At 45.8% G+C, this 25,864-nt stretch overlaps 1 protein-coding gene across 2 annotated transcripts in view; it reads right to left on the reverse strand.

Moving 5' to 3' along the window:
• Positions 1-25,864, reverse strand: part of NOTCH2 (notch receptor 2) — a 131,157-nt gene that overhangs the window by 20,274 nt on the left and 85,019 nt on the right. For both annotated transcript variants that reach the window (XR_009449787.1, XM_059673550.1), the window contains exons 6-19: positions 23,360-23,593; positions 21,915-22,070; positions 21,312-21,500; positions 20,450-20,563; positions 19,537-19,650; positions 17,475-17,708; positions 13,438-13,548; positions 8,759-8,951; positions 7,497-7,642; positions 5,729-5,842; positions 3,230-3,349; positions 2,684-2,836; positions 2,136-2,364; positions 1,219-1,420 (exon numbers count right to left, since the gene is read on the reverse strand). Coding sequence is in view for 1 of the 2 variants with exons in the window: in XM_059673550.1 (XP_059529533.1) it covers positions 1,219-1,420; positions 2,136-2,364; positions 2,684-2,836; positions 3,230-3,349; positions 5,729-5,842; positions 7,497-7,642; positions 8,759-8,951; positions 13,438-13,548; positions 17,475-17,708; positions 19,537-19,650; positions 20,450-20,563; positions 21,312-21,500; positions 21,915-22,070; positions 23,360-23,593 (2,309 nt within the window). In the remaining variant the exon portion in view is untranslated. The remainder of the gene's footprint in view (positions 1-1,218; positions 1,421-2,135; positions 2,365-2,683; positions 2,837-3,229; positions 3,350-5,728; positions 5,843-7,496; positions 7,643-8,758; positions 8,952-13,437; positions 13,549-17,474; positions 17,709-19,536; positions 19,651-20,449; positions 20,564-21,311; positions 21,501-21,914; positions 22,071-23,359; positions 23,594-25,864) is intronic.

Raw genomic sequence — 25,864 nt, forward strand, 5'->3', positions numbered from 1 at the left:
AAACAGCTTGTTTCGAGCGGAGAAAATCAGGCTTATGAAAAAGTGAGGCAAAGAGTGCAAGCAGACTTGGGCCTTTCTCCATTGTCCCATGTGGCCTCTGGGAGAGGCAGGAACGTCACAATACAGACGGTTTGTGAAAGGAGGGGCCGGCGGGGGGAGGGCAGAGTGCTCCACCAGCATTTATACTCTCACACCGTGAGAATGAGCAGAAACCCAATGAGGATGTCCCAGACCCTCAGAATCCGCAGCAAGCTGTTTAACATGCAGAGGCGGTAACATCTGCATGTCCAACATGGACAGAGCCTTACTGAAGGGCACCTGTAAGGCTTGTTAAATGTGGCCATTCATTCCCGAATTCTTGAGAGTTCTGTGATGCTATCATTTTACCACGGTTTTAAGAGGTAAAATAGCATAAAATTACACACAGTGCTTGGTATGCAATCTTGGAAGAGCTGGCTTGTCCCTCTGGGACTTGGTTTCTCCGTCCATGAAATGAAAAGCTAGACTAGTTGGTTCTGAGGGTCCTTCCTAAGAGTCCAGAACAATGTAACTTAGGAATTTGCATTTAAAAGATGTGTGAATAGCTTGGTTGGAGGTTGTCACAACATTGTAAGACCTGACACTTGTCCCCTTAGATATATCTGACCTTTAAATTTTAATTTTTTAATTGTTCTTTTTTCCCTTTCTGTATTTCCAATGTAAACAATATCTATGTGCTTACTTCCCACACGTATTTGTCTGCAGTTCTCAGTCTGTTAACAATTTTTTTTATTGATTTCAGAAAGGAAGGAAGAGAGAGAGAGCTAGAAACATCAATGATGAGAGAGAATCATTGACTGGCTCCTCCTGCACCCCCCTGACTGGGGATTGAGCCCGCAACTTGGCTCCTCCTGCACCCCCCTGACTGGGGATTGAGCCCGCAACTTGGGCATATGCCCTTGACCGGAATCGAACCCGGGACCCTTCAGTCTGCAGGCTGATGCTCTATCCACTGAGCCAAACAGGTTAGGGCTGTTAACAACAATTTTATTGTTTATCTGGCTAGTGTCACTATTTTGCAATTTACTAGCTACTAAGAAGTTAACCTGATTTATCTCAGGGACAACCCTGAGACCTAGAACTTTCTCTTTCAGGAGGGGCTTATGTACCTAGAAAAGAAATAGGTACGGAACTTGGCTACTCTGAGGAAGCTGAGTGAGTGGGCTGGAATTTAATTACCTGACAGTTTTTCCCAGTGTAGCCCAAGGGGCAGGTGCAGCGGTAGGTACCCAGGCCATCCACACATATTCCTTCATTCAGGCACGGATGAGAGTTGCATTCATTGATCTCATGGAGGCAGTATGGGCCAGTGAAGCCCACAGGGCACAAGCAAGAGAAGGAGTTAATTCCGTCGACACACGTGCCCCCGTTGAAACAGGAGCTAAGGAGCAAACAGGGAGAGCGCCATCAGCGGGGTGATCTGGTCCTCTCACCTGCTATTTAAAAAGCAAGGTTCCTGGAACCTAAGATGCTACGGAGGCCAATACTCCTGAGCCTCCCAAACCCCTCCACCCAGTAAATTTTACCTTTTTCCAAACTAGACTGGTTGCCCCTTGGCCTTGAGTCCCAGCTTCCTATCCACAACCAAGAAGCTTAAGTATTTAAAAGGCTGAGTGTATGAGCAATTCCCAGAGAAAGTGAAGGTTTCCAAATTTTACCCAGTCCTTCTATATCACATTTCATTTTATCCCTAAGCCAATTTCATTTCTAAGAAAAGTGCTAAACAGAAAGCTCTTGATTCTAGATTTCTTTATGAAAAAGAAACATAGCAAATTTGCTAATAAGTAAAAAAAAAAAAAAAAACCCACAAAAAACAGCCTCCCAGAAATTACTTAAACAGTGATGACACATCTGTAAAGAAAGAAGAATTTTTAAATTGTCAACTAATAGGAATGAAAGACAAAGAGGAAAACTTGTCTTTTGTTCAGAATTACAGCTCTTTCTGTTTCCCTAAGCAAGAAATGAATGATGACCCACCACTAAGCTTGTCAGCCCCTGACCTTTGACCTGCTAACTACACATCTACAAGGAATCAGGGCTGGGCAACAGCAATCCCAGTGCTGTGCCCCCCCTTTCTGGAGTGTATGGGCACCCACCTCTCGGTGCACTCGTCGATGTTGTTCTCGCAGTGGACTCCTTCGAATCCGGCCGGGCACTTGCACGTGTAGCTGTTGACGTAGTCGGAGCAGGTCCCTCCGTTCCTACAGGGTTCGCTCAGACACTCGTCAATGTCTGTCTGGCACTTGTCCCCGGTGAAGCCCGCAAGGCACAGGCAGGAGAACGTATTCACTCCATCGACACAGGAGCCTCCATTCTGGCAAGGATCTAAGCCATTAGACACGAGAATCAGAGCTCCAAACAGCAGCAGCAATTTAATCTGAGACTCATGAAGGTGGGCGACTTGTAGTGAGTCCCACCAAGAGCAGTAACCTAGTAACTCAGGGAATGCTTCAAAGAGATTCCTCTGCCTTAACTCCCAAAGCTACTAGCTTCGAAAAGATTTAAAACACTAATATTAAGGACACGTGATAAACTGTCGGGGTGGCCAGTCTCAGACCCAGAGGCAGTTGCCCCCGCCAGCTCTTCTGTGGCCCCTGAGTGCTTTCCTGGGCCCCGGGGCTTAGGAGCCGGCTGGCATACTCACTGGCGAGGCAGTCATCGACGTCCTCCTCACAGTCCATACCGCTGAAGCCCGGAGGACACTCGCACATGTAGCTGCCCTGGGTGTTATGGCAGAGACCACGGTTCAGGCAGGGCTTGGAGACACACTCGTCAATGTCAATGGTACACCGCTGACCTAGAAACACGGGGCAGTGAGTGGTCCAGTCTGGGGACGCGGATTCCCCAGAGATTACGTGGGGCCCGAGCGCCAGCTGGGGGGTGGGCTACTTCAAGGGCATTCTGGTTGGTCCCCCGCTTTGGGAAGTCCCTGAAGGCCTCTGTGCCCCTGGCAAGCAGCTGGCCAGGTGCTAAAATTCCCTGCAGGACATCATGGTTTCAGGCTCAGGCTGGAGTCTTCCAGGCACCAGAGGACCCCAGAGACACACAACGTGGAAAGGCTTTCTAAGTCATTCCCGTTAGCAGCTCCTGCCCAGAGCCTGTGTTCTGGACAAAGACCAGGGCCTTCCATTTATTCTGCTGACCTGCCCACGTGAAAAAATGTTTGGTTTCTCCCTTCCCGGGTTATTACCTTGCCAGCCAGGGGCACACAGGCAGGTGTAACTCTCGAAATTGGGCGCCTCTCTGCACACAGCAGCATTCTCACAAGGGTTTGGGGAACAGGGAGCCAGCACCGTCTGACAGTTCTTGCCTGCAAAGCAAATGACAGCGTTCAGGAGAGAAAACCAGCCACAGAATTGGAAATTTCCCAGATTCTATACTGAAGGAGGCTCTCCGAATGCACGTCCACAGCAGTGGTGAAGCGCTTTGGAAGCTGAGAGACCTGCGGCCCCTGAGTCTTGGCCCCGACTTTATTACTAACTGTGTGGCCTCAGGCAAGTTACTCATTTCCTCTGAGCCTTCCACATCAGTAAAATGGAAATCAGGATAGCACTCATAGAGGCTTTTGAGGATTCAATGAAAAAATGATTAGTAAGTGCTTATTAGTTAGAGCCTGGCACACAGAGAGAGCACGTGACAACGGGGGCTGCTGTCATCGTCCTGCTATCACGAGTAGCTGCGTGCATTTGACACCTGCCTCAGTCGGGAGTGACAGCTTCTGCATCTCCACAGCTAAGGTTCGGCTACTTGGAGGCTTAGCCACACAGACCCACTTCCTGTGAGCAGGGAAGAAGCCACCACAGTATGGCCTCCTATTCCTCGCAGCCTCACTGGCCCGTTCCAGAAGGCAGTGAGGTTGACCAGAAGGCCCCGGAGGGAGGAAACAGGGAAGTGATCCTGAGTGCCTAGCAACATGTCTCCTTATATCGACAGCAACAGCACGACGTCAGAATCTGCCCACCAATGTTTTCTGCCTCAGTATGCTGAATCCAAGCTTCCAGACACAAAAAGGATGCTCTTATTAAAAGGGAGATGAGGTTGATTTTAAAGTCAAGTTGCAACTAACTTGATTTAAAATTTTATCCTAAAATTTTGTATTCAGAAAGAAGAACATTACCACAAATTTTCACCAATGTCCCCAAGCAGCTTTTTAGTGTGTCTGGTCAGAATAGTGGCTCACAGGGAAGGCAATGTTGCTTAGTGGCCTTCATGCGGGCCAAACTCAATGCCAGGCAGAAGCCTTAGCCACACTCAGCACTGAGATTTCACCTGCACAGGCTTCCAGTCTAATATAATTAATTTCTCTAAGTTCACACATAGGAGATTCTTTTATTGGCATCCTAATCTAAAGCAAAACCGACAGCTGGCACAGAGTAAACATTCTTATAGTATCCGCATAGCAAGAAGACAGAATGAATAATTTCAACATGAACTGTACACACAAGTCACACCCAGGCAAGTCTATGATGTGGTTGCATAGAGTGACGTCTGCCTACATCTCCCCACAGCCGTCAACATTGAGTCTATGGTTGTGAGTGAGATGATCTTCTCGCTGCCAGTGAGTGTGGTCTGCACTGTCGCTCTGAAATGAATGACACGGTGGAGACTGTCTTTGTCTGGGGAGAGCTGGGGATCTGATAACTCTGATTTTACCCACCAGGCTGGCTACATGCTGTTTCCCTACATAAACATGTCTTCTAAAGCGGGGTAGAGGGAACAAGTAGCATCAAATCTTCCAGGTCACTGGGTCATGCTCAAGGCCACTTGCTGCTCTACACCGCTCAGAGTCACTAGTCACAGCTACTGTGCACAGTCCGAGGCCAAGGCATCCCGCCCGCATGCTGCTCACTGCAGAGCATGCAACGCCATCCCCCATGTTTGTTTTGTTTCCCAGACATGAAGAAAATGGGATGACGAGGAGGTAAACAAGCCACACAAATACAACCAATCACAGGATGGCAGTAATGAGGCAGGAGAACACAGCAGACATGTCCAAGCACACTCCTGAAATAGCACCCGAAACAAAGACCACCTGGCATACAACGGAGGCACAGCACGTCTTCTGTGTGTGAGCGCCATCCGGGGCGTTACCTCTCTGAATGAGACGCAGCTGTGCGGACCGGGAGGAGAAGAATAGCAGTTAAGAGGACAAGCTCTGGGTTTAGAGACTTGGGGATAAATCCTAGACCTACCACCCCTCTCTGTGACCCTCAGCAAGTAACCTCTCTTGCCTCAGCTTCTTCATGTATAAATGGTGACAGGAACTTCTACCTGTAGGCTTATTGTGAGCACTAGAAGGAATAATCCAAAGTGTATAAAGTATCTGGCACATAATAAATTAGCAAGAAGTGGTAGCCTTGTTATTGAAACCAAGACAAGGAGCATGGACCATGGAGACACTGCTCCATTCACAATAATGGACTAAACCATCAGCTCTGCATCAGTTCCAACCACACACGATGAAAAAAATTTCAAACCCTAAAGAGCCAAAAAGGCAATGAATCTCCCAGCACTTGCACGAGGGAGGTCACAGTGATTTCTCAGAGCTCCAGATTGAGTGAGTGAGGGCAGGACATGCGACGGGCGAGTCCTCCAGCAGCCGCCCCACAGATCCTACCTCTGAGACTCCGAGGTTTGGAGTGACAAGGGGGGACGAGCATCCCCATGTCCCCGCACTTTCAGGGCTCACCTGTGTAGGGCAGCACGCAGCGGCAGGTGTAGCCACTTATGTCATCAAGGCAGGTTCCTTGGTTCAGGCACGGATTTGAAGCACATTCGTTGATATTCACCTGACAGTTATGGCCTGTGGATAGAAAAGGGGAAAAACCCAAACCGTGAACCTTTCTGTTAGTCTCTTATTATCTGAATTACTAAGCGATCCTCTCAGTGGTAAACATGAAACACCTCAGAAACTGCATTCATTTCTTCAGGCCACCGGAACATCTGTTCACTGGTTTCAGTGACAAGTCTCTGACATAGAGCAAGTAAAAAACAGTGCTTAGTTAGGATATGTTCTGATATCCTGAAAGTCTAATGCACCCTCAAATACGGTACAAATAATTTCTCAGTAATGAACCAAGAAGTTCATTAAGAGCAAAAATCTGCTGCTTAATCTAAATATAAGCTCTTTGTACGCAAAGTATCTGGTCAGGGCTTAACAAGGGGGTATGCATTATCGAGGGGTGACATTCTTGAATACATTAATCAAAGCCTCCGAGTTATGCCCCCTCTTCCATCGATGTGGTAAGACTTCCTGAGGTCACAAAGCTGCCTCCTCCTGATCAAGATATGAATTCTACTCCCACTCTAAAAAAGAGAAAAGAGGCACTTATGGGGACAGGAAAGTACCCAGCTATTACACACCTTTGCATCTTCAATAAAGCCTTAAAATAGAGGAATTAGGGCACTGTAAAAATGATCTGGGAGTGCAGAGGGGTGGCTTTTCAATAGTCATACAAATATGGACTGTACATTTTGATTTTGTTTGATCAGTAAGTCTCAATGAGATAAACACATAAAAGTGCTTTTAAATCTATACGCTTCTTCGCAAATGTAATATATCAGTAAATTAATAACTAAAATACGGTTTCAGAACATTTTCAACTAATCAAATAAAATGTCCCTGAAATATACTGCTGATTCGCAGTAGCCTGGCACCGCTTTTTAAAAAATATATATTTTTATTGATTTCAGAGAGGAAGGGAGAGGGAGATAGAAACATGAATCATTGATTGGCTGTCTCCTGCACGCCCCCTACTGGGGATCGAGCCAGCAACTCAGGCATGTGCCCTTGACCAGAATTGAACCCGGGACCCTTCCGTCTGCAGGCTAACGCTCTATCCACTGAGCCAAACCAGCTAGGGCCTGGCACTGCTTTTGAGTGGGGAACTCAAAGACCAAGTGAATAGAGCAGTCCAAATATAAATGATTTACCCATGGATTTCTCTCTCATGAGTTTCCAAGAGAAAACTGATGGCAGAAATACAACAGTAACAACCCCAAAATTATTTTACACAATACCCCCCTTATTCTGTATTTTTCCAGAAGGCCACGGGGAACTCTGTATCTAAGAGTATCTCACTGTGTGAAAGAATTTGCTGGAAGGTTTTGAACACATGAATCTTTCCATATTACTGCTGTAGGAATTACAGCAAGACAGTATTTTCATCCTACTACCAATTTCTCTCTTGAATTATCATAGAATCAACACTGCATCAAGAACACCTGTCCAAAGTTGTGTAGGTGAAGTCCTGGCTGCTCACCTCTCTGCTGGGCTGAGAGTAGAATCTCTACCTATTTATGTCTTTACTGCCCAATGCCTTACAAATATTACGTGCTCAAATTATGTTTGCTGTGTGAATGAACAGAGGAAAAAAGGAAAGAAAGAAGTGAGCCAAGCAATACGCAACAACCAAAGGGCAGGGAAGGGAGATGGAAATATGCACTTTTGCCTTCACCTTTAAAGCCCTTCTTGCAAGTACACCTGTATCCATTCACCAGGTTGTCACAGGTTCCTCCATTCTGGCATGGATTGGAAAGGCATTCATTTTTGTCCACTTCACAGTTGATGCCGACCCAGCCTGCATCACAGAGGCACTTGTATCTGAAAGAAGACAGAATTCTTTACTATGGGGAATGAAGGTACAATTGAGTCAGAGTTGAATATAGGACATGGTGAAGAAATGAGGGAAAGAGGAGATGAAGGTAAGCTAATGTCATTTCTACTCTCTGGGGAACTATACGTGGGTCACCATGAACACAGTGTGGATCAGGAGGGCCCATCTGGAGTTAAATGACCTTCTTTCCTGGTGCTTCCCTGGTTCATAAAGATGCTAGAGAAACTAATTAATTACACTGAGCTTTCATATGTAAAGAGCATGGTTGGTACAACATATTGGACCAATCTGAAAGACACATTAATATGGATAAATCTGCATAGTTTTTTTTCTTATATATAAAACTAGGGGGTGGGGGTGGCGGGGAGAGGTCAGTGGGGGGAAAGGGAGACTTACGTAATACTTTTAAACAATAAAGAATTTAAGTTTTAAAAAAACAAAAGCAAAACTAAAGTAAAGCAAACCTTAGGGTCATTCGTTTCTGAGGCAAAGCAGACACCCAGGAAGTAGATTAGTATCAGGGACTCTGAGCCACTCTGAAGATCTCCTAGAATGCCTGACTTCTGAGATATGTTTTGTTCTGACCAGAAACCTGCCGCAGAAAGCACCCAGGGTACTGAGCAGAAAAAGGTCCAAAATGCAGGTATTTGAAGTACATGGACATTGTTCACAATTTGAATGTCATTAGGACTTAGAATGTCGTATCAGGAGATGGTGGCCAGATGTCTGGAGCTTCTTAGGAAAAATGTGATGAGTTGGGATGCTTTGAAGGCTGCCCTACTCTGAAGCAGGAATACTGAGAAAATTCATCTTGGAAATGACCTGATTTCCCATTTGCCTCTAAACACCCTCTTCATTCTTTCACTTGCCAAAGACTCATAAAACAACCCTGAACTCCTCCCACGTGCTGCCTACCCACGCGAGGAAGACATTCCTCCTTATTTTCCTCCTGCTCAGTCATAGGAGGGAAGGACAAGGAGGCACTTTGGGAGACTACGATACGGACTACCAAAATCTCAAAGTCAGCTCAGGTCCCTGACTGACTTCTGCAGGTCAGTTGACACAGGTCAACAAGAAACGATGACTCCATGGCAGCTACTCACCCGCTGAGGCCCCCGGTACAGTTCCCGTGGATGCAGGGGTTGCTCAGGCACTCGTTCACCTGCGAGAAGCAGCTGGGGTGATGGGGACCCTCGGGGCATATACAGCGAAAACCATTCACATCGTTGATGCACGTTGCACCCTTGCGACAGGGATTGGAGGCACACTCATCAATGTCAATGTTACATCTCTGCCCTGTAGAGAGGGGGGGCAGTTCTTGTCAAATCCAAAACATTTAGAGAATAGACACAGAACTGAGACATACTGTGCTGACACCTTCATCTGCACAGGCACCCAACGGAACTTATTTAAGGAATGAGACACCCAAAGCACGTAGTGCCATGAGAGGGAGGAGCAAGCAGCATTGTCTTCTGATATGAAGCAAAGTTATCAAAATGCTGGTGTCATGTTTTGACATACATTTCTTCTTCACGCCATCTTGGAAAAGGGGCAACTTCACAAGGGTTTAGAAAGAGAACATCAAAGTTGCCAAAGTTCTTGACGTTGCTCTGAGTACTTTCAAAGAAGCTCATCTTACTACTGTTCCCAGCTGGCTTATCGAAAATTCATTTTTCTGGTTAGTCAACCTCTTACAGTTCTACAGACGGTAAATCTCAATGAACTGGGATGCTTAGTGAATGAAATAGTAGTGTAATGATTAATGTGGTTAGAAAAGGAAAGCCAGTTTGCTTTCACTTGTAGAGTTGTATTAATCCATTATCTGTCTCAGGAAGAAGAATATTCTAAATATAATTTTACTGTCCTCTGATAGCTGAGAAAACAATTTTGGGTCTTTCCATCCACACCAGTGGCTCTCAAACTTACATGTGCAAAAAGAGTTGCTTAAAGTACCATTTTAAAAGGAGACTTAGGCCCCATCCCCGTGGACTGTGATGGGTAGGGTCGAGCAAAGCACATTTTAAATTATGCAGGTGGTTCAAACACTACCTTCTGAGGAACTCTGATGTAGACAATTATAAGTGCATCATCATGTAAATGCTCAGAATATATGAAACTGAAACGAGTAGGTTCGTCCTCTAAAATACACCTGAGATTGCATTTTGAAAAGAAGCCTGCTGGAACCTTAACATTTACTGTTTTAAGCTGAGTAGTTTTCTAGTAATATGAGTTTTGCTTTGTTACATTCTGAATAATTGAGATTCAACTAAGTATTCCAAAATGTTATAAAACTTTAAAATAACCCATCGTTCTGTAAATGAGTGGCAACACGTAAACTTATGAAGAAACGGACAAATTTCAAAGAATACAATGTTCTGACTCAGAAAAACATGCACACCACCATGCATTTTTCTTTGAGAAAGAGTAACCCTGCATTTAGAACAGGAAATTCCAAATGAAACAGATACACACCCCTTTAAAGGATGGGTATTAACATTTTTTCACCCTTCATTGCTCTCTAAACCATGATTGGTGGTTCCTGTGGTAAAGACCCATAATCTGGTGGTGGTGGCTGCTTTCCTCTTAAGTGTTGTATTAATAACTTATTTTAAAATACGACTTCCTTCGCCTCAACCTCGTGTGCCAATGGAACTGCGATGTGAGCTATCCCCAGCCTGCCATGCAGGGAGAGAGAGAGGAAAAGCCTTCATTTTCTGTCCTTTTTTGGAAGCATCTTCTCAGAGGCCACTCCTCCCAAGCTTTCTTCATTTGCTTTTAAAACTCTTTCCAGAATCGATTTTCAAGCCACCTTTAGCTGAGAGTTGGGAGCATCCTTGCGCAGTCTGCTACCTGGCCTGACAGCCAGACCCTACCCTTCAGGAGTTTCTATCAGCCTCAGAAATGCCCAGCACAAACCTACGGACCTTCCGGGCCCAGTAACTACTGGATGAGAAGTGAACCGAGGCTTCTCACCCTGTGTTTAATGAATGAAATCATGGGACAGCTCGGACTCAGGGGTCTGGGGTTGGATGTCAGAGGTCCCATATTTGAGTTATAGTCATTTACTCAGCAACATTTACTGAGTGTTTCCTCGGCGCCAGACATTGTTTTAGACACTGGCCACAAAGGTGATTGGAAAGGTCCCTCCCCCAGGGACTCACTGTCCGGGCTGTGTGATTCCCTCGCTGATAAAATGGACTTGAGCTCTATCTCTCAGCTGCCTCACTTGTTAAATGGGCATGATAAAACTTCCCCAGCTACTTTTTTGTTTTGTTAATTTTTTTATTGAGATATAATTGACATGGAACATTGTGTACGTTTAAGGTTTGCTACATTTACATATTGCAATATGAGTATACCATATTGTTAGCTAACACCTCTATCATGTCACATACATATTTCCTTTTTGTGGTAAGAATAATTATGATTGATTCTCCTACCGACTTTATGTTTATAATACAGTGTTGTTGGCTATCATCACTTCACTATGCATTAGACCTCCAGAAGTCATCATCTACTAGCTGCAAGTTCACATCCTTAAACAGCATCTTTCCAATTCCCCCAACCCCTCTCCCAGCCCCTGGTAACCACCATTCTACTCTTTTCCATAATCTGCACATAAGTGATATAATCTAGTACTTGTCTTTCTCTGTCTGACTTATCTCACTTAGCAGAAGGCCTTAAAGGTCTGTCCATATTTTTACACACAAGTAGCATTTCCTTCTTTCTCACAGATGAGTAACATTCCAATATATATATATATATATCTCACATCTTCTTTATCCTTCAAACATTGATAGACACTTATGTGGGATATAAAACTGGAAGCAACAAATAAACAAGACAGACAAACAAACAGAAACTCATAGACACCAACAGTATGGTGATTACCAGAGGGAAAAGGGCATGGAGGGAGGTAAAGGGGTCAAATATATGATGACAGAAGGAGCTGTGACTGTGGGTGGTAAACACACCATGTAATACACAGGTGATGTGTTACAGAAATGTACACTTGAAACCTATATAGATTTATTAACCAATGTCACCCCAATAAACTTAATTTAAAAAAACACTCTTAAATCTGTTTAAAAAGTAGCATTAAAATAAAACAAAGGAAAGAATAAAGCAACTCACATTCACAGCTCTGGGTATGAACCACAGTTTATTCTATTTTCAGCAGCTGATTCAAGCCCCCCTACTTCTTCACCCCCCCCAAAAAAACCCCCAAACAAACTAGAAAACAGTTCCAAGAACAGGGTACCACCCAGGAATCAAAACATTCCATTTCTTGCTTATGTGGTCTCATGCTACACCTTAAGTTTATTTTAGAATATTTTTAGCCTATGTCCTCCCTCCTTGACCTTCCTGGTTTGCTGAATGTTAAAAAGGGAGACTATGATTCACTGACATTCCCAGAAAAAGAAAAAGAAGAAATCTAGTCTAAGGCTTATATACCTAAAAAAACAAACCCACAACGGGCACCCACTTAGGCAACAGCGGGCTCTGGAGTGGGACCCCTGGGGTGAAGTCCCAGCTGCAAGCTCTGGGTCTCTCATCAATACTGTAGGGATGATAGCAGCAGTGGCAATTACATGAGGTTAGGCACTTAGTTTAATGCCTGGCTCAAAGTAAGTCTTTAATAAATGGTAACCATTCTCTTCTTATTACTCATTTAACAAAAATGCACCTCATATCCCAACTGGCAGGAATTTTTGTGTGTCTGTTGGCTGCCACTTAGTCTTGGGGTAACAAGTTTCGGGAGAGAGAAGCAAGCACATCTGGCTCCCACCATCAGTGCTGGGCACTAACTATGAGAGCTTCCATCACACCTGTCTTCGGAGCGATTGCCCACTGAACACGGGCTCCAGTGACCCTGGGGCCACCACCATTCCTCCCAGCATCCACACAGGCACAGCAGGAGAAAAGCACTGTGGGATGCAGAGGAATGTGGGATGCAGAGGAATGCGAGTCCCCCCAAGTGCTTGGCTCCGATTGCCTCTGACATCATAGTGGAAAGCTCCGAGGGAAGTCTCTCACATTGGTTGCAAATGACCACATGGTACTTACTGAATGGCCACAGCTCACATCTGCTTGTGTATGGCACTGTCTAGAAAGAATAGGATTGGCAGAGCACATGCCCTCGGGTGTGTGAGGGGCCTCGGGATTCCTCAGTAGCCTCTAGCACTTTTGTTCAGGAGGGTAAATGATAAAGGTAATGTGATTAACAAACGAGAAAAAAGGGAAAACTTGTGTGCACACATGTGTACATGTGTTAAATGCTCTAGCTGCTTATAATTTAGGAAGGATTCTAGCCAACTTTATTTTAGGCATTTACTTCATTCTTCTTGGGGGGGAAAAAAATCTCAAATCTCAATTGTGCTAGCTATAGGAGGTTGGATCTGGCTTCATCCAACAAGCTCCCATTAGAAGTAGTACTCAGAAAAAAGCTTTTAATGTTTTCAAAGAATTTTACGTTGGCTATGGCATTACAGAAAAATATAACTCAAGCACAGTGAGTGATAAATTCTGGGTATAACTGAAAGTTCTTTTCAGGTGGCTATAAACACATGGTCTAAAACCCCTAACTAATGAAAAGTTTCATGTTACAGTTCAGGGAAGGCCTGTAAGTAGAAAACAGGGCCAGAGAAGCACAGAAACAAAAGTCGAAACTTCCCAGAGACAAACAAATAGAAAACATTTGAAAAGTAATGTTCCTTTAGATGCCCTTTTCCCAAAGCAATGGGGCTAAAATTAGGGCCCCCCCAACACCAAGGGGCGTTACCTGTGAATCCCGGTGAGCAGACACAACTATAACGATTAACTCCATCCATACAGACGCCATGGACACACGGGTTACTTGCACAGTCATCAAAATTGATTTCACAATTAACACCTGCAAGGATAAGAGCAAAGAGAAACCATGCAATACTTCCACCAAAATATCAAGGGTGTCTGCTTGGGGCCCTACGTGTTAACCCTTTGTACGCCATAAGCGTCTACAGACGGGTAAATGGTTTCCGTTTTGGACGCATGGCAGTTAACTGGTTGAGAAAGCTGGAGTATCCAGCCAGCCCTGGGGAAAGCAGCAATGCTGCCGGAGGGATCATGGGGGCAAGGCGATCTCATTCATCGCACTGAGCCCCTGTGCCTTTTTCACTGTGTTGGCATTGGCACAAACGGGCAGAAGCCGTGGAGGCAGGACTACGGGCGCCTCGGCGGGAATCAGAGCAGCGGTGCCACACGGCAGCGGTGGGCACCGTATCCATCACATCCGTGCACTCGCAGCAAAAACCAGAGAAAAAGACAGGCTCCCTTAAGAATGACGTTGGTGAAGTAAGATGATTAACTTTATCCTTTTATTACATCTTGACCCTTGACTGTTTATATGTCCACTGTTCTGTGTGATGACCTGGGAAGTACACACTAGGCCGCTCGGTGACATGCCAACGTGCAGAGGTGCCTCCAGGAAAAGCAGCTGTTTGATTATTTCAGCTTTGAATGGAAGTTGTTGTTTTTTTTCATGGAATCCCATTTTCATCAAAAGAACAACTGACAAGACAAACCAGGGCTATTCGCACCGAACTATTTAGTTCATGTTAACTGTAAAGAGTAAACCTGTCATTTCAAAAAAAGCAAAAACTGATAGTCTTGTGTTCCAAAGATAAAATATAAGTTTTCACATGAAAATTAGAATTTTGGAACCACTATAAGCTTTAAACTGACAGTCACTATTCTGGTTACAACTCAGGATAAACTTTAAAGAGTCTGCAAACTTCCTCCTGGTCGATTCCCAGAACAAACTGTGGAGTCTGGCTGTGTTAGAAAAGCTTTAACTGAAGATATGGGTAACTAAACAGCAGAAATATACCAGTCATTATTGTTAGCATTATTCGGTAAAAATACTCATATTTTACGATATAATTAACATGAATTTAGTGATGCTTTTTTGGGTATCATAGAATACTTCAATAGTTTAAAAAGTCTAAAAAATAAAACCTGATAATAAGGATTATAAATTAAGAAATGAAACTTCCATGACAAAATGCCATAATTTTGACTCACTTTGCATTAATATTTATTAACAATAATCACATCAAAAATTTACTTGAGCAGGAAGAGACAGCCGCCCACTGGCCAGTGAGACTTTGTCATTGGAAGGTAGGAGTATGACGGTGCGAGCTCTGGTCTGCAAATGGCCCTGCTTCCTGCGAATCTCTGCAAAGCCTATTGCTCCAAACTCACCTGAAATCCACAAGATGCTTTTTGTGCTCTCACTAAATTCTTTCTGCTGTTTTATTATTGGTTGCTTGTCTGTTACCAATTCTTTAAGCTAGTCAAATTGGATTCTGTGACTTCAAACCAAAAATAACTTACTTAGAACAGTGTCCCATCATAAGAGCACAGGTGAAAGAAGCAATTCCAGGTAGTGCACCCCACTTTCAGTGCCCAGTGAGCGAGAAGGCACATTACAAGCAGCAAGTTGTAAAGTTTCCCTCTGTCTACACACTCATCCAGACCCCAGCCCGCCACCTAGGACCGCATTCTGAATGGGTCGTGGATTCTTACTCTAGAACTCCAGAGTCTATTCCTAACTATTAGAATGGATCCATTTCCCCCGGGGCCCTCCATGCAGGCCTTTCTCCGCCCATTACAAGATGCCTTTATGTGGCCTGGGTCTCTCTGCTTTAAGGCTCCTGATGCCACAGGAACAGGTCTGGCAGCTTTCTGAGAGATTCTGGGCCTTCCCTCTCTCTGCTGCCTGCACACCCCTCACAGCTACTTCCTGCCTTTCTCACTGACAGCTCCTCACACCTTGCCTTTGCTGTCCCCCCAGGGAACACACCTGATACATCCTGCCACAGTGATAACCATCACAGAGAAAACAAAGTGCTGCTACCCCACCACGCTCCCAGTTTCCAGGGGTTTCCAGTGAGCTTGTTACAATGGGACCCAGAGCAGCTCCGCCATCCTACAGGCATCCATTCAGTTGCTGGTAAGTCTCTCAAATTTCTTTTCCTACTGCAATGTCTCATGTCTGGGGACCAGCCCGGAAGCAAATTGCTTTTGGAGGGTTTCACAAAGACCCATTCAGCCCTGCTGGGGAGTGATCTAAACGTGGGGAGGGGAGGCATTTGCCACTGTGGGGCAGGGGATGTTTTTCATATGCTCGAGCAACTCAAAAAGGACTTTGTTTTCAAACTTGGCATGTGCGGGTCCTGGAAGAAGCCCAGGGCCCTTGACAAGTTTGAAGGAATGCGTTTGGAAATCACAAAGTAAAATGAGGGCAGCTCCCCCACCTTTGCCCCCACCTAGGCCATTGTCCTTAAAGGGAGAGGGAGTTCTCAATAAATCAGTGCGCTGGACTGGCAGGTCCGCTCTGACGAAGGCACCCACTGGTTAATCTTCCACTGGTACACTTTCCTTTGATCTGAGACACAGTGCTTCTCTGTCCATTAACCGCAGTTGTGACCATAATGACTCCTCCAATTAAGTAAAACAGAATCCAGTGAAACCTGTGAAATGCTGCTGCCTGAGCAAGTAATTCAACACCCCCAGCAAGGAGCAGCCTGCCCTCCCAGCCAGCAGGCATGAACTGTAGTCAGGAAGCGAGGAGCGGGGTTGAGGAATGGTGGCCCCGCATCCTAATTTTCAATGACAGGGAGCTGCAAAGTCGCTCCTCCCTCTCCTAATCCCCACAACTGCCCAAAGCCCACCAGCGACCAGTGGCGGAAGAATGGTGTCACAGTAAAGATACTGGACTCTGAAATAGAGAAAAGGATTGGAAAGACAGGAGGGGGTGGGGATGGAAAAAGGGGATTCGCGGGGGGCACAACTTTATTAGCCTGCAGTGGAGGTTATAGAAAAAGAGGACAATAAAATCAAGCCACAAAAGCAAGGTTTTCCATTTTAAAGAATAACTGCAGGTTTTTGAAGTGGTATGCCTCTTTTAGGGAAACACATGCCTAAAATCACCAGCTTTGAGAAACGATTGTCTCTCATTTCTTCCCTGGCTGGAGCCAGCTCCCTCAGAGATGTTTCTGACTGTGGCTTTGGCCGAGCTTCTCAGGAAAAAGGACTGTGTTTTAGATATGTAAGCGTCTGCCCAGGAAGTCTGAGACATCTGTGTAAATCGTGTTTGAGAAGCAGTGAACACTCTGGATGAAAAAGGGGCCACATGCTAACCCGACAAGCTCAGGGAAGGCCTGCATGGCGGTCTTGCAAACTCAAAGGCCTAAAGTAGTCACAAAGGAGGGTCAGAAATTAAAACTTTAACTAAAAGCAGTTATGGTGGGTAGTCACATCCTAGGCCGGTAGCTTCCCTGACAAGGGTAAATCTTTACCTTAACTGAGCCTACTGCCTTTTTGCATTACATATTGTTGGAAAGTCAAAGTAATTTTCCTTTTTCCAGACCCCTTAAAGCACAGGCACCACTCTAAGGAGACTACAAATCCCCTCATTGTTATGGAGTTAATTGTTGACTGTTAACTATCCTGCACCCACCTCAGTAAAAGAAGTGCGTGTCTATCATTTTACTTTTTATCCAATCCCAGAGCTTGCCCCCCCACTTTGCTTTCTCCCGCCTCCTAATCTATCACCAATAGATTTCATGTAACCCAATTACGTCTCCTCCTTTGATTGTAATGTATAAATCAAGGTGAAAAACGGTCACTCTCCAAGCATTGTCCCAATCCGTTGAGATTCTGCATCCTGGCAATTGTTGACAGTGTGACTCAAATACACTCACAAAAATGCTTCACAGGTTTGCATGTTTTTTTACGTTAGCAGCTCCAAAGGAAACAGGGAGGGAGTGGGCTTACCCGATGTGCCGGGCTGGCAGTTGCACTGGTAGCCGTTCACCAGGTCGATGCAGCGGCCCTCGTTCAGGCAGGGGCTGCTGTAACACTCGTCTATCTGGTCGCTGCAGATGGCGCCCATGTACCCGGGGTTGCAGATGCAGGTGTAGGAATCAATCCCGTCCTGACACTGGCCGTGGTGGCAAGGGTCGGGGTCACAGTTGTTGATGTTCTCCTCACACAACACGCCAGTGAATCCTGGGAAGGAATGTGACCAAGGAGGCTTAAGAACCAAGGCAGATACTCCACACCTGAACATACATGGAGCCACATCCCCGTACCCTACACCCCCCATGCCTGAATTCATCCTGCGGGAATGAGCGCTTGACACTGACCATTGGCATTGCTTCATAAGGCAGGCCCAGAGAGCTGTGCTTAACATAAAGTTCTTCAGATTGAATCTGCAGAATTCAAATACCTCTTCCTAAGGGATCGAGCTGTCCTGGCAGAGACGCTTCAACTGCAGCTTCACTCCGTACTGGGCCTCAATACCTTTCCTGGTATATTTACCTCTATAGTCTTTTCCTCCCAAACCCAATATACAGGGACTGTATTCATGGTTCCACAGACCTTATCTTCCTCATTTTTTTTTTTTTTTTTTTGAGGAAGGGAGAGGGATATAGAGATAGAAGCATCAATGAGAGAGAGACATCAGTCAGCCATCTACTGCACACCCCCTACTGGGGACTGAACCTGCAACCCAGGTATGTGCCCTGTAAGGGAATTGAACCGTGACCTCTTGGTTCATAGGTCGATGCTCAACCACTGAGCCACACTGGCTGGGCTCCCAATTCTGACTTGACAGAACAGAGAACTTTTCTTTATTCCTCAACTGCCCCCATAGTACTATGCATATATAGTAAGTTTTCCATAAAGACTTGTTGAATAAAATGAATGACCAAGTTACAAGCATTTAAATGAAAACTCCTTCACTTGACATTAAATCTCTTCTCGGGGACTCCAGTAAGCCTCTCCTCCCTTCTCAGCATGACTCAGGGTGTTTCACCTCTCTCTCCCGAAGGCCACTCTCCATGAACATAAGCTCCCAGAGGAGGACAGAACCCGGAACTCCTCCAGCCAGAGACAACAGTTCATGAAGACAGAAGTGGGTACAGGGTACCCTGACAGGGCCTAGTCTAAGTAGGCTTAGTAAGTGATGATGCTCCAATACTACGGAAATAGTAATCATTTGTTTCCATGACATTGTTTTTCTGTGATCAGAAAGAAATGCACATAATGTTTAAAACTGTTTAAGAACCCATTTTCTAAAATTAAAAGATTGTCTTTAATTCTATTCCTAACTTCTTTCTCTCTTAAGCAGAGGGATAAAAAAGAAATCGGAACATCCCCTTTCCTAATAATGTCTAGTCCACTTCCATAGTGTTGGTCTGGGCTGAAGCGAATGTGTAAAGGGATGTTTGGCTTATTCAGATCACTCCCACATGGGAACTGTGGCCACAGACCAGACATGCAGAATATTTACAAACGGACTCTTTTTCACTGTAGTAGCAGAGTTCAGGAGAGAGGACTCGGAGCTCTCGCACCTGTCTGAGAACCACCTAACTCCTAGGGCGTGCGGCCTTGTTTGCAGGAAGCGTCTGCACTTGCACACAACAGCCCTTAGATTTCTGGGCCTTTGTTCAATCCCTTGCCTCAAGAAACACAGCAACGAGCCTCCTGCTGAGGAGCCCCAGTGAAAAAGAGCTTTCAGCTGGAATGCTTCCCTTTCCCAGAGGAATAAGTCAAGCCAGCTGGAAACTCACCGCTGCCAAAATCTGTCCCAAAAAGACATGGACACCAAATGGCAATGTCCAGGCCAGGCCACTATTGTGGTGGACAAGGAGGCAGGTGTTGGAGAAGGGAATAGTGGAGAGAGAGCGGCAAAAACCAAGCTAGAAGAAGACCTCTCTAAACGCAGAACAGCCCCTCCAGTGCCCGGGCTGGCAGGGCAGTGGGACAAGGACAGTCTCCTTCCTGTTTGTTCAGGTGGCCCTGGGGGCGGGGTGACAAATGAGAAGAATCTCACCCGTGGCACACCGGCATTCATAACCGTTGGGGTGATCGATGCACTTGGCGCCGTTCAGACACGGAGTGCTGGAACAGTCATCAATATCGATCTGGCAAACGGGCCCGGTGAAGCCTGCAGAGGGCACAGGAGGACACAAGTCACAGGATTATCCCACGTCCGCCTTCCCTCCGACAATGGTGCCTGAGAAGCATGGGGCTGAGTTCCCTTATGCCACAGGGACAGCAAAAGTGAAATTATTCTCCCCAGTAAGTGACCAGGACAGCAGGGGGAAGCTCAGGGCACAGAGGCACCGGTGTGTGTCTCCACCTCTGTTTCTCCCCCACACTTTTCACTTCTAGTTAAAACAGGCCTGAACGGTTACAGGGAAGCACTCCAACAAGTGAGCTTCGCCTCAGAGGGACTGAGACTGGAAATGAGAGACACCACAGTGTGTGGCAGAAAACCTGGCGTGTCTTCAACAATAGCTCTGGGGAGGGAGAGAAGAGGCGGAGCATTCTTTGGAAAAACTGACTTATGTTGGCCGTTTCTGGACTCAGAGGTGAAATGTCTAAAAATAATAATCCCACCAACGGGCTTCGAGACTCTAACCCATGGGGGGAAAAATACAATCCCGAAGAGCCTGAAACGAAGGCCTCTGTGAGGCATGAACTTTCTGAAATGTACACACAGACAGAGAGGTCACGGGCCTTTCCGAACAGACTTGGACTTGTGGCCACAGAGGACTTGGAGGACACACTAGCTGAGACAGACTCCCCGACTCTGTACACACATCTCCTTCCTGAAGGGCTCACTTTAATGACTTCCGCATGCACAGCCCACACACATTCTCTGACTGCTCTTGCTCCTCCCCTCCCCGGGGTCAGTCAGCTTCTTGCTTCTGCAGATAGCAGGGCAGGTGGTGGGCACTTACCGGGGGGACACAGACACTGGAAGCGATTGACTTTATCCACACACTGCCCATTGTTCACACAGGGGTTGCTCTGACATTCGTTTATCTCCAACTCACAATGCACACCTTTGAAACCTGAAGGAAACGAACCACACAAGTGGCTTAGAAAGAGAGAAAGGTGTATTCTAGCCAAGAAAGCACAAACTTACAAAGATGCCCACATCCTCCATGAGCAGAGACATTTCTGCAGAGGACCGGGCGACTATGCTGTGAGAGTGACAGATCACACAGGGACATCTGGGTCACTGTGATGAAGGGGATGAGGGTACCTCAAGACCCTGGTCACACTGCACGTGCCAACAAAGACTGGGCCACGTTCTCTGACCAGTCCAGGCTTTGCTTTCAGGGCAGCACCAGGCCTGAGGGATCCCCACTGCTTGTTCCTAAAGACCAGCTGAGTCAGAGATGCTGCTGCCCTCAGGGTGCAAGGCAAGGTCAGGAGGCTCCCAGGCTAGAGCGCCAGCACTGCGATAGGGCAACAGCACTGCAGCCTCCACTGTGAGCGGCACTGGCTTGCTACTTAAAGGACACTTATAGGAAATACTGTATTAAAGAATCTTGGCATAAAAACACCCCTTTCTGAAATTTTCTCTTGCACGTACCTGAGTTTTGACATGATGGGCGTGGTTACCTGGGACTTCCCAGCTCTAAGAAGTCTAGCACTGCCTCACTCTAAGGGCCCCTTGGCCGGGAGCCCCGTCACTACTGGGAAGGAGATGCTGACGGGGCTCACGGAATGGCCACACTGTGCTGAGTGCTCCACCTCAGAGAAGCGCCGTTCGGTGCCTCCAGCCTAGCCCCACACGCGGATGGGCCCAAGTACCTGGCATGCACAGGCATGTGAAGCCCCCGATCTTATCCAGACAGGTGGCGTCGTTCTGGCAGGGGTCGGAATGGCACTCGTTGATGTCCATCTCGCAGCGAGGCCCCGCGTAGCCCTTCAGACACTCACAGTGGAAGGCGCCGTCTGTGTTCACACATTTCCCTGCATGCTCACAAGGATTGCTATTGGCTGAAAGACAAAAGCACCAGTTACCAGGATCACAGCAAGACCGAGTTTCCACATGTGTGTGGACTATGGACGTGGTCGGCTTGTTACAAGCGTTAGGGCCAGGCATTTCATAGTCTGATTCTCAATTTCCCATTTTCTTGTGAACAAATTAATTAATTAGACTAGGCAACCTCACTCTCGTGTGTCTCTGGCTGCTCTTTTGCCCAAACTGTCTCTAAGGTCGGGCTTTATATTAAGAATCAAGTACAGACCACCTGTATATGTCAATTCCCAGACTAGAATATATGATTACATTGAAAGGATGGTTGTAAACAATGGGCAAGTAACAGGAGATCTGGGGTAAAATGTGCTTCAGTTTAAATGATTGCGGAGCTCGCAGACACGGGAGGAAGAGGAGAGGTTCGGGGAACTCACCCATGGTGCACTCATCCACGTCTTCTGTGCAGTCAGCCCCTTTGTAGCCTTGTGGGCAGGTGCAGATATACTGCCCGTTCAGGGGGTTGGTATCACACAGTGCCCCCTTGTGGCACGGATTGCTGATGCATGCATCATCCAGATGACACAAGAGTCCTGTCACAAGAACAAAGAGAAAGTGACCCCAGTTGAGGAAGAGTTGTCTCTTTTGTGGAGGAGGGAAAGCCTTATACTGTCTCATCAAAATCCACCATGGAGATTGAGGAAACTTTCCTTTCTCCTGATGCTTCCTCAGGAACACGCTGCAAGTCAGGAGCTTCTGCGGACAACCCTGGTGGCCTCCCCCTCCCCCTCGGCTAGACGGCTCCTCAAGGGCCATAAGTGAGACGGACAGATGACAGAGACAGGCAGAGGGCAATAACTTTCCTACAGCCCTCCGACTGAGCAGCTAAAACAGAGGATATGCAGTTCAACAGTAATTTCAGATAGACAATAAGTCATTTTCTACTGTATGTCCAAACTGCTGCATGCATCTCTATTTTATTTGCTAACCTACTTTCCCCAAATCATGCCACCCGGTGATCATAGAGGCGTCAGCATTTCACTAGCCTCAGAAGAAAAAAAACCAGTGCAACAGCATCAGCCTATGCTCGGGCAGCCCTTTAATAATGTCAGCATTCCTGGCTCAAGTGCCCTCAGGACTGAGGCGATATTAGCTGGCCCCATGTTCTGCATGGTTCACGCAGGAACTGGATCTTCCACTCTGCAACTAGGTTAAGAACAGGCAGCTAAGGCTGCTGCTGCAAGGCTGGAGGTGGGGCTCCTCGGAAGGCACAGATATGAGGACATTTCAGAACTGCTGGGCCCCAAGTTCCTGCACATAAGCTATCTTTCTCCACAACTTCCTCCCTTCCTTGCTTCTATTCCTAAAACCAGGAGCTGTGAAACTGAGGAGCTAGAGCACTGTTAACTCTGAAGTCAGTAAAAACCCACCCCGAGAGCAGTATTTCTATTGACGCTGGGAGCTGGAACGCACTTACATGCGTCTGTCCTGCCAACTCCTTCTGAGTAAGTGGGCTATTTCTTCTTAATATGAAGTCTCTACACCCATTAGTCATTTTGTCTTAATTTCTGAGGCGCTTTTCAGCCCAAGGTCATAAGGAGGTCAGCAGATGCTCCCAAGGCAATCGTGACTAACTCATTTTTTCAGGACGAAAGACTGCGTTACATAGAGTTGAGAGGAGAGCCAAAAGCGATCAGGAAAAAGACTAGCTCCAGAGCACTTTGGCTACTGATAAGACTTCTAGAACAATCTTAAGTGATATGTACCTACCGATTGGTAATGAAAAGGACACAGCTACCGACATGAAAGAGAAGAAGGCAGAAATCCTGACTGCTCACGGCCCCTTCCCTAGTGTCCAGCTCTGTCATTCTGCTGGCCTCACCTGTCTTTCCCTCGGGGCACATGCACGAGAAGGAGGCCACGCGGTCAATGCAGGTGGAGCCCGGAGTGCAGGAGGCGAAGGCACAGTCGTCGATGTTCTCACTGCAGTCGTCTCCACTCCAGCCATTGACGCACACGCAGCCGTAGCCTCCGTTGCTGTTGGTACAGGTGCCTCCGTTCTGACAGGCGTTGGGCTGCAGCAGGCACTCGTCCACATCCTCCGTGCAGAACTGTCCTTTGGGGGGAAAGTGCCTTTGATCAGGACGCTTAGGTCTCAAAGAATTAGTACCGACCGTACCAGCCCCCACACATACTTCATCCTAATGTGACTTGCCTGAATTAAGGCGAGCAGAACCCATGGCAGATCAGGTTCTCACATACATTTTAAGGCCACTTTAAGCCATCTAAATTATATTTATTCTAGGGAAGTGATTTAAAGAAAAACATGGGAGTTGCTATCCCTAGAAACTCTGACAACATGAGAATTTAGCCAACCTATCAAAGAGAAGATAAATCTTTAGGATTCTGGACTCAGTTAAATACCTGGGACTATGAATATATAACTGAGAAGAGGGAGAAGAGTCTAAGAGGTGAATAAAGAAAAGAATAATGAGAAGAAGCGTAGAAGTCAAAATATTATGGCAGTTGTTCTGTATTTTGATTGTCAACGTCAATAACTGTACAATAGTACTGTAAGATGATGTTACCACTGAGGGGACTTGGTAGAGAATATCACTACAGTAGATTCCTTGGGTTACGACAGAGATCCATTCCTGTGGCCTGACGTAACGCGGTTTTCACCCTAAGTCTGAACCTACCTACATAAGCACCTCCGTCACTCACATGAAGTACATACACAACAGTAATGAAGTGAAACAGTAAAAAAAATTTAAAAGAAAGATAACAATTCCTGACCTTTACTTGTGGTAAATAAATAATAAAAAACATAAAGCACATAAGTACATACGTTGAAATGACAGAACTTTTTTTTTTTTTAATAAATGAGAGATGGCAACGTAACCATGAAACGATGTACTTTGAGTCCGACATAACCCGAGGACTGTCTGTACTTATAGCTGCATGTGAAATTACAATGATCTCAAAATAAGAAGTTTAATTTAAACCAAAGGTAAAGGCAAGCAAAGGCAGAGAGAGCAGATGAAGGGCAATAAAAGCCTTGGTGAAATATGAGTGTGAGAAACAAAGCCAAGATGGTGAGACTGAAGCAAACTGTGCTCAGCCTGAGGCACCCAAGCTTCAAGGGTGCAGATTTGTGGAATAAGACAGAAAGTCTACCCAATATAATAGAAGATGGAAAAGGGACCAGAATGCTCTGCCTGAAAAAGAGCAAATTGGAGGACGCTAACCATGAGACCATTTGTGGACTTAGTGCAGGTCACTACAATAGTGACGGACAGGGACAATGGCAAAGGCTCGCGGGCACATGACAAGGAACAAGGGTATGTCTTCATCTTATAAGCCAGGAATTTGTGACTAACAAGCAGTTCAGTGCCAGGCTAGCTGAATTGTATAACAAGTCTTACTTGGAGGTCTTTTAATACCAGTTTAGAGAGCTAGCAAAGGAAACTAATATTCAGGTCCTTTGAATTCTCGAAAACACAACACAATTAGCTGAAATGAAAAAATCCTGATGATGTCCTTAATTCTCCCCTTGTAAAAGAACTCAATGAATAATTCAAAAAGGTATTCTGATGAAGAGGCCTCTTAATGAAAAAGCACATGACGCTTATACTCAGAAAACGCCAAGGCTAGCCCGAGTCTCCAGAATACCTAATTCAATTGGCTCAAGTATTTTCAGGATGACGGCCATGTGCCCAGCTACGTAGCCATCACTGCTGGCAGAAGCTAGGTGTGTCAGAGCTAACCTAACTGATCACCGATTCTGTACTTCCATTATGACACCATTCTTTATACTCATTATTGCATGCATTATTACAAAGCCAACATCACTCTATTCCACTTATTTAATTGCACATCTGTCTCCCATCACTTGGCTGCAAGCAGCCTCTCAGTTCAGGAGTGGTTTTTGTGTGTGTATTCCGTGGGATGGCAGGATGGGTGTGTGGGCATCTCTGGAACTCTGTGCTCAGCACTTCCCTTCTGTGCTCCTCTCCTCATCCCCTTCATCTATATAATTCTTGAAGGAGCCACCAAGTCTTTAACACTAGATTGCCCAAGGAAGTCATTTTGACTGCTTTTTAATTTCAATTAGAAAAACAATTATGTATATAAGGACACAATGTCTTAGAATTTTGTGACTTTTTGTACAACATATAAATGCATTTATTAATAATTGTAGTTACCTCCCCCTCCTTCATTTCCGGTATATATATATATATATATATATATATATATATATATATATATTGTACCTATATTGCCCAAAAGCAGTCATTTTGACTGCTTGGGGAAATTATGACTCTTATTATTGAATTGAGTAAATTTCTTATATGACCAATTCGGCTCTGTATTGAAATAACAGTTT

This window comes from Myotis daubentonii, chromosome 18 (assembly GCF_963259705.1).
Source record: "Myotis daubentonii chromosome 18, mMyoDau2.1, whole genome shotgun sequence".
Taxonomy (NCBI): Eukaryota; Metazoa; Chordata; class Mammalia; order Chiroptera; family Vespertilionidae; genus Myotis; species Myotis daubentonii.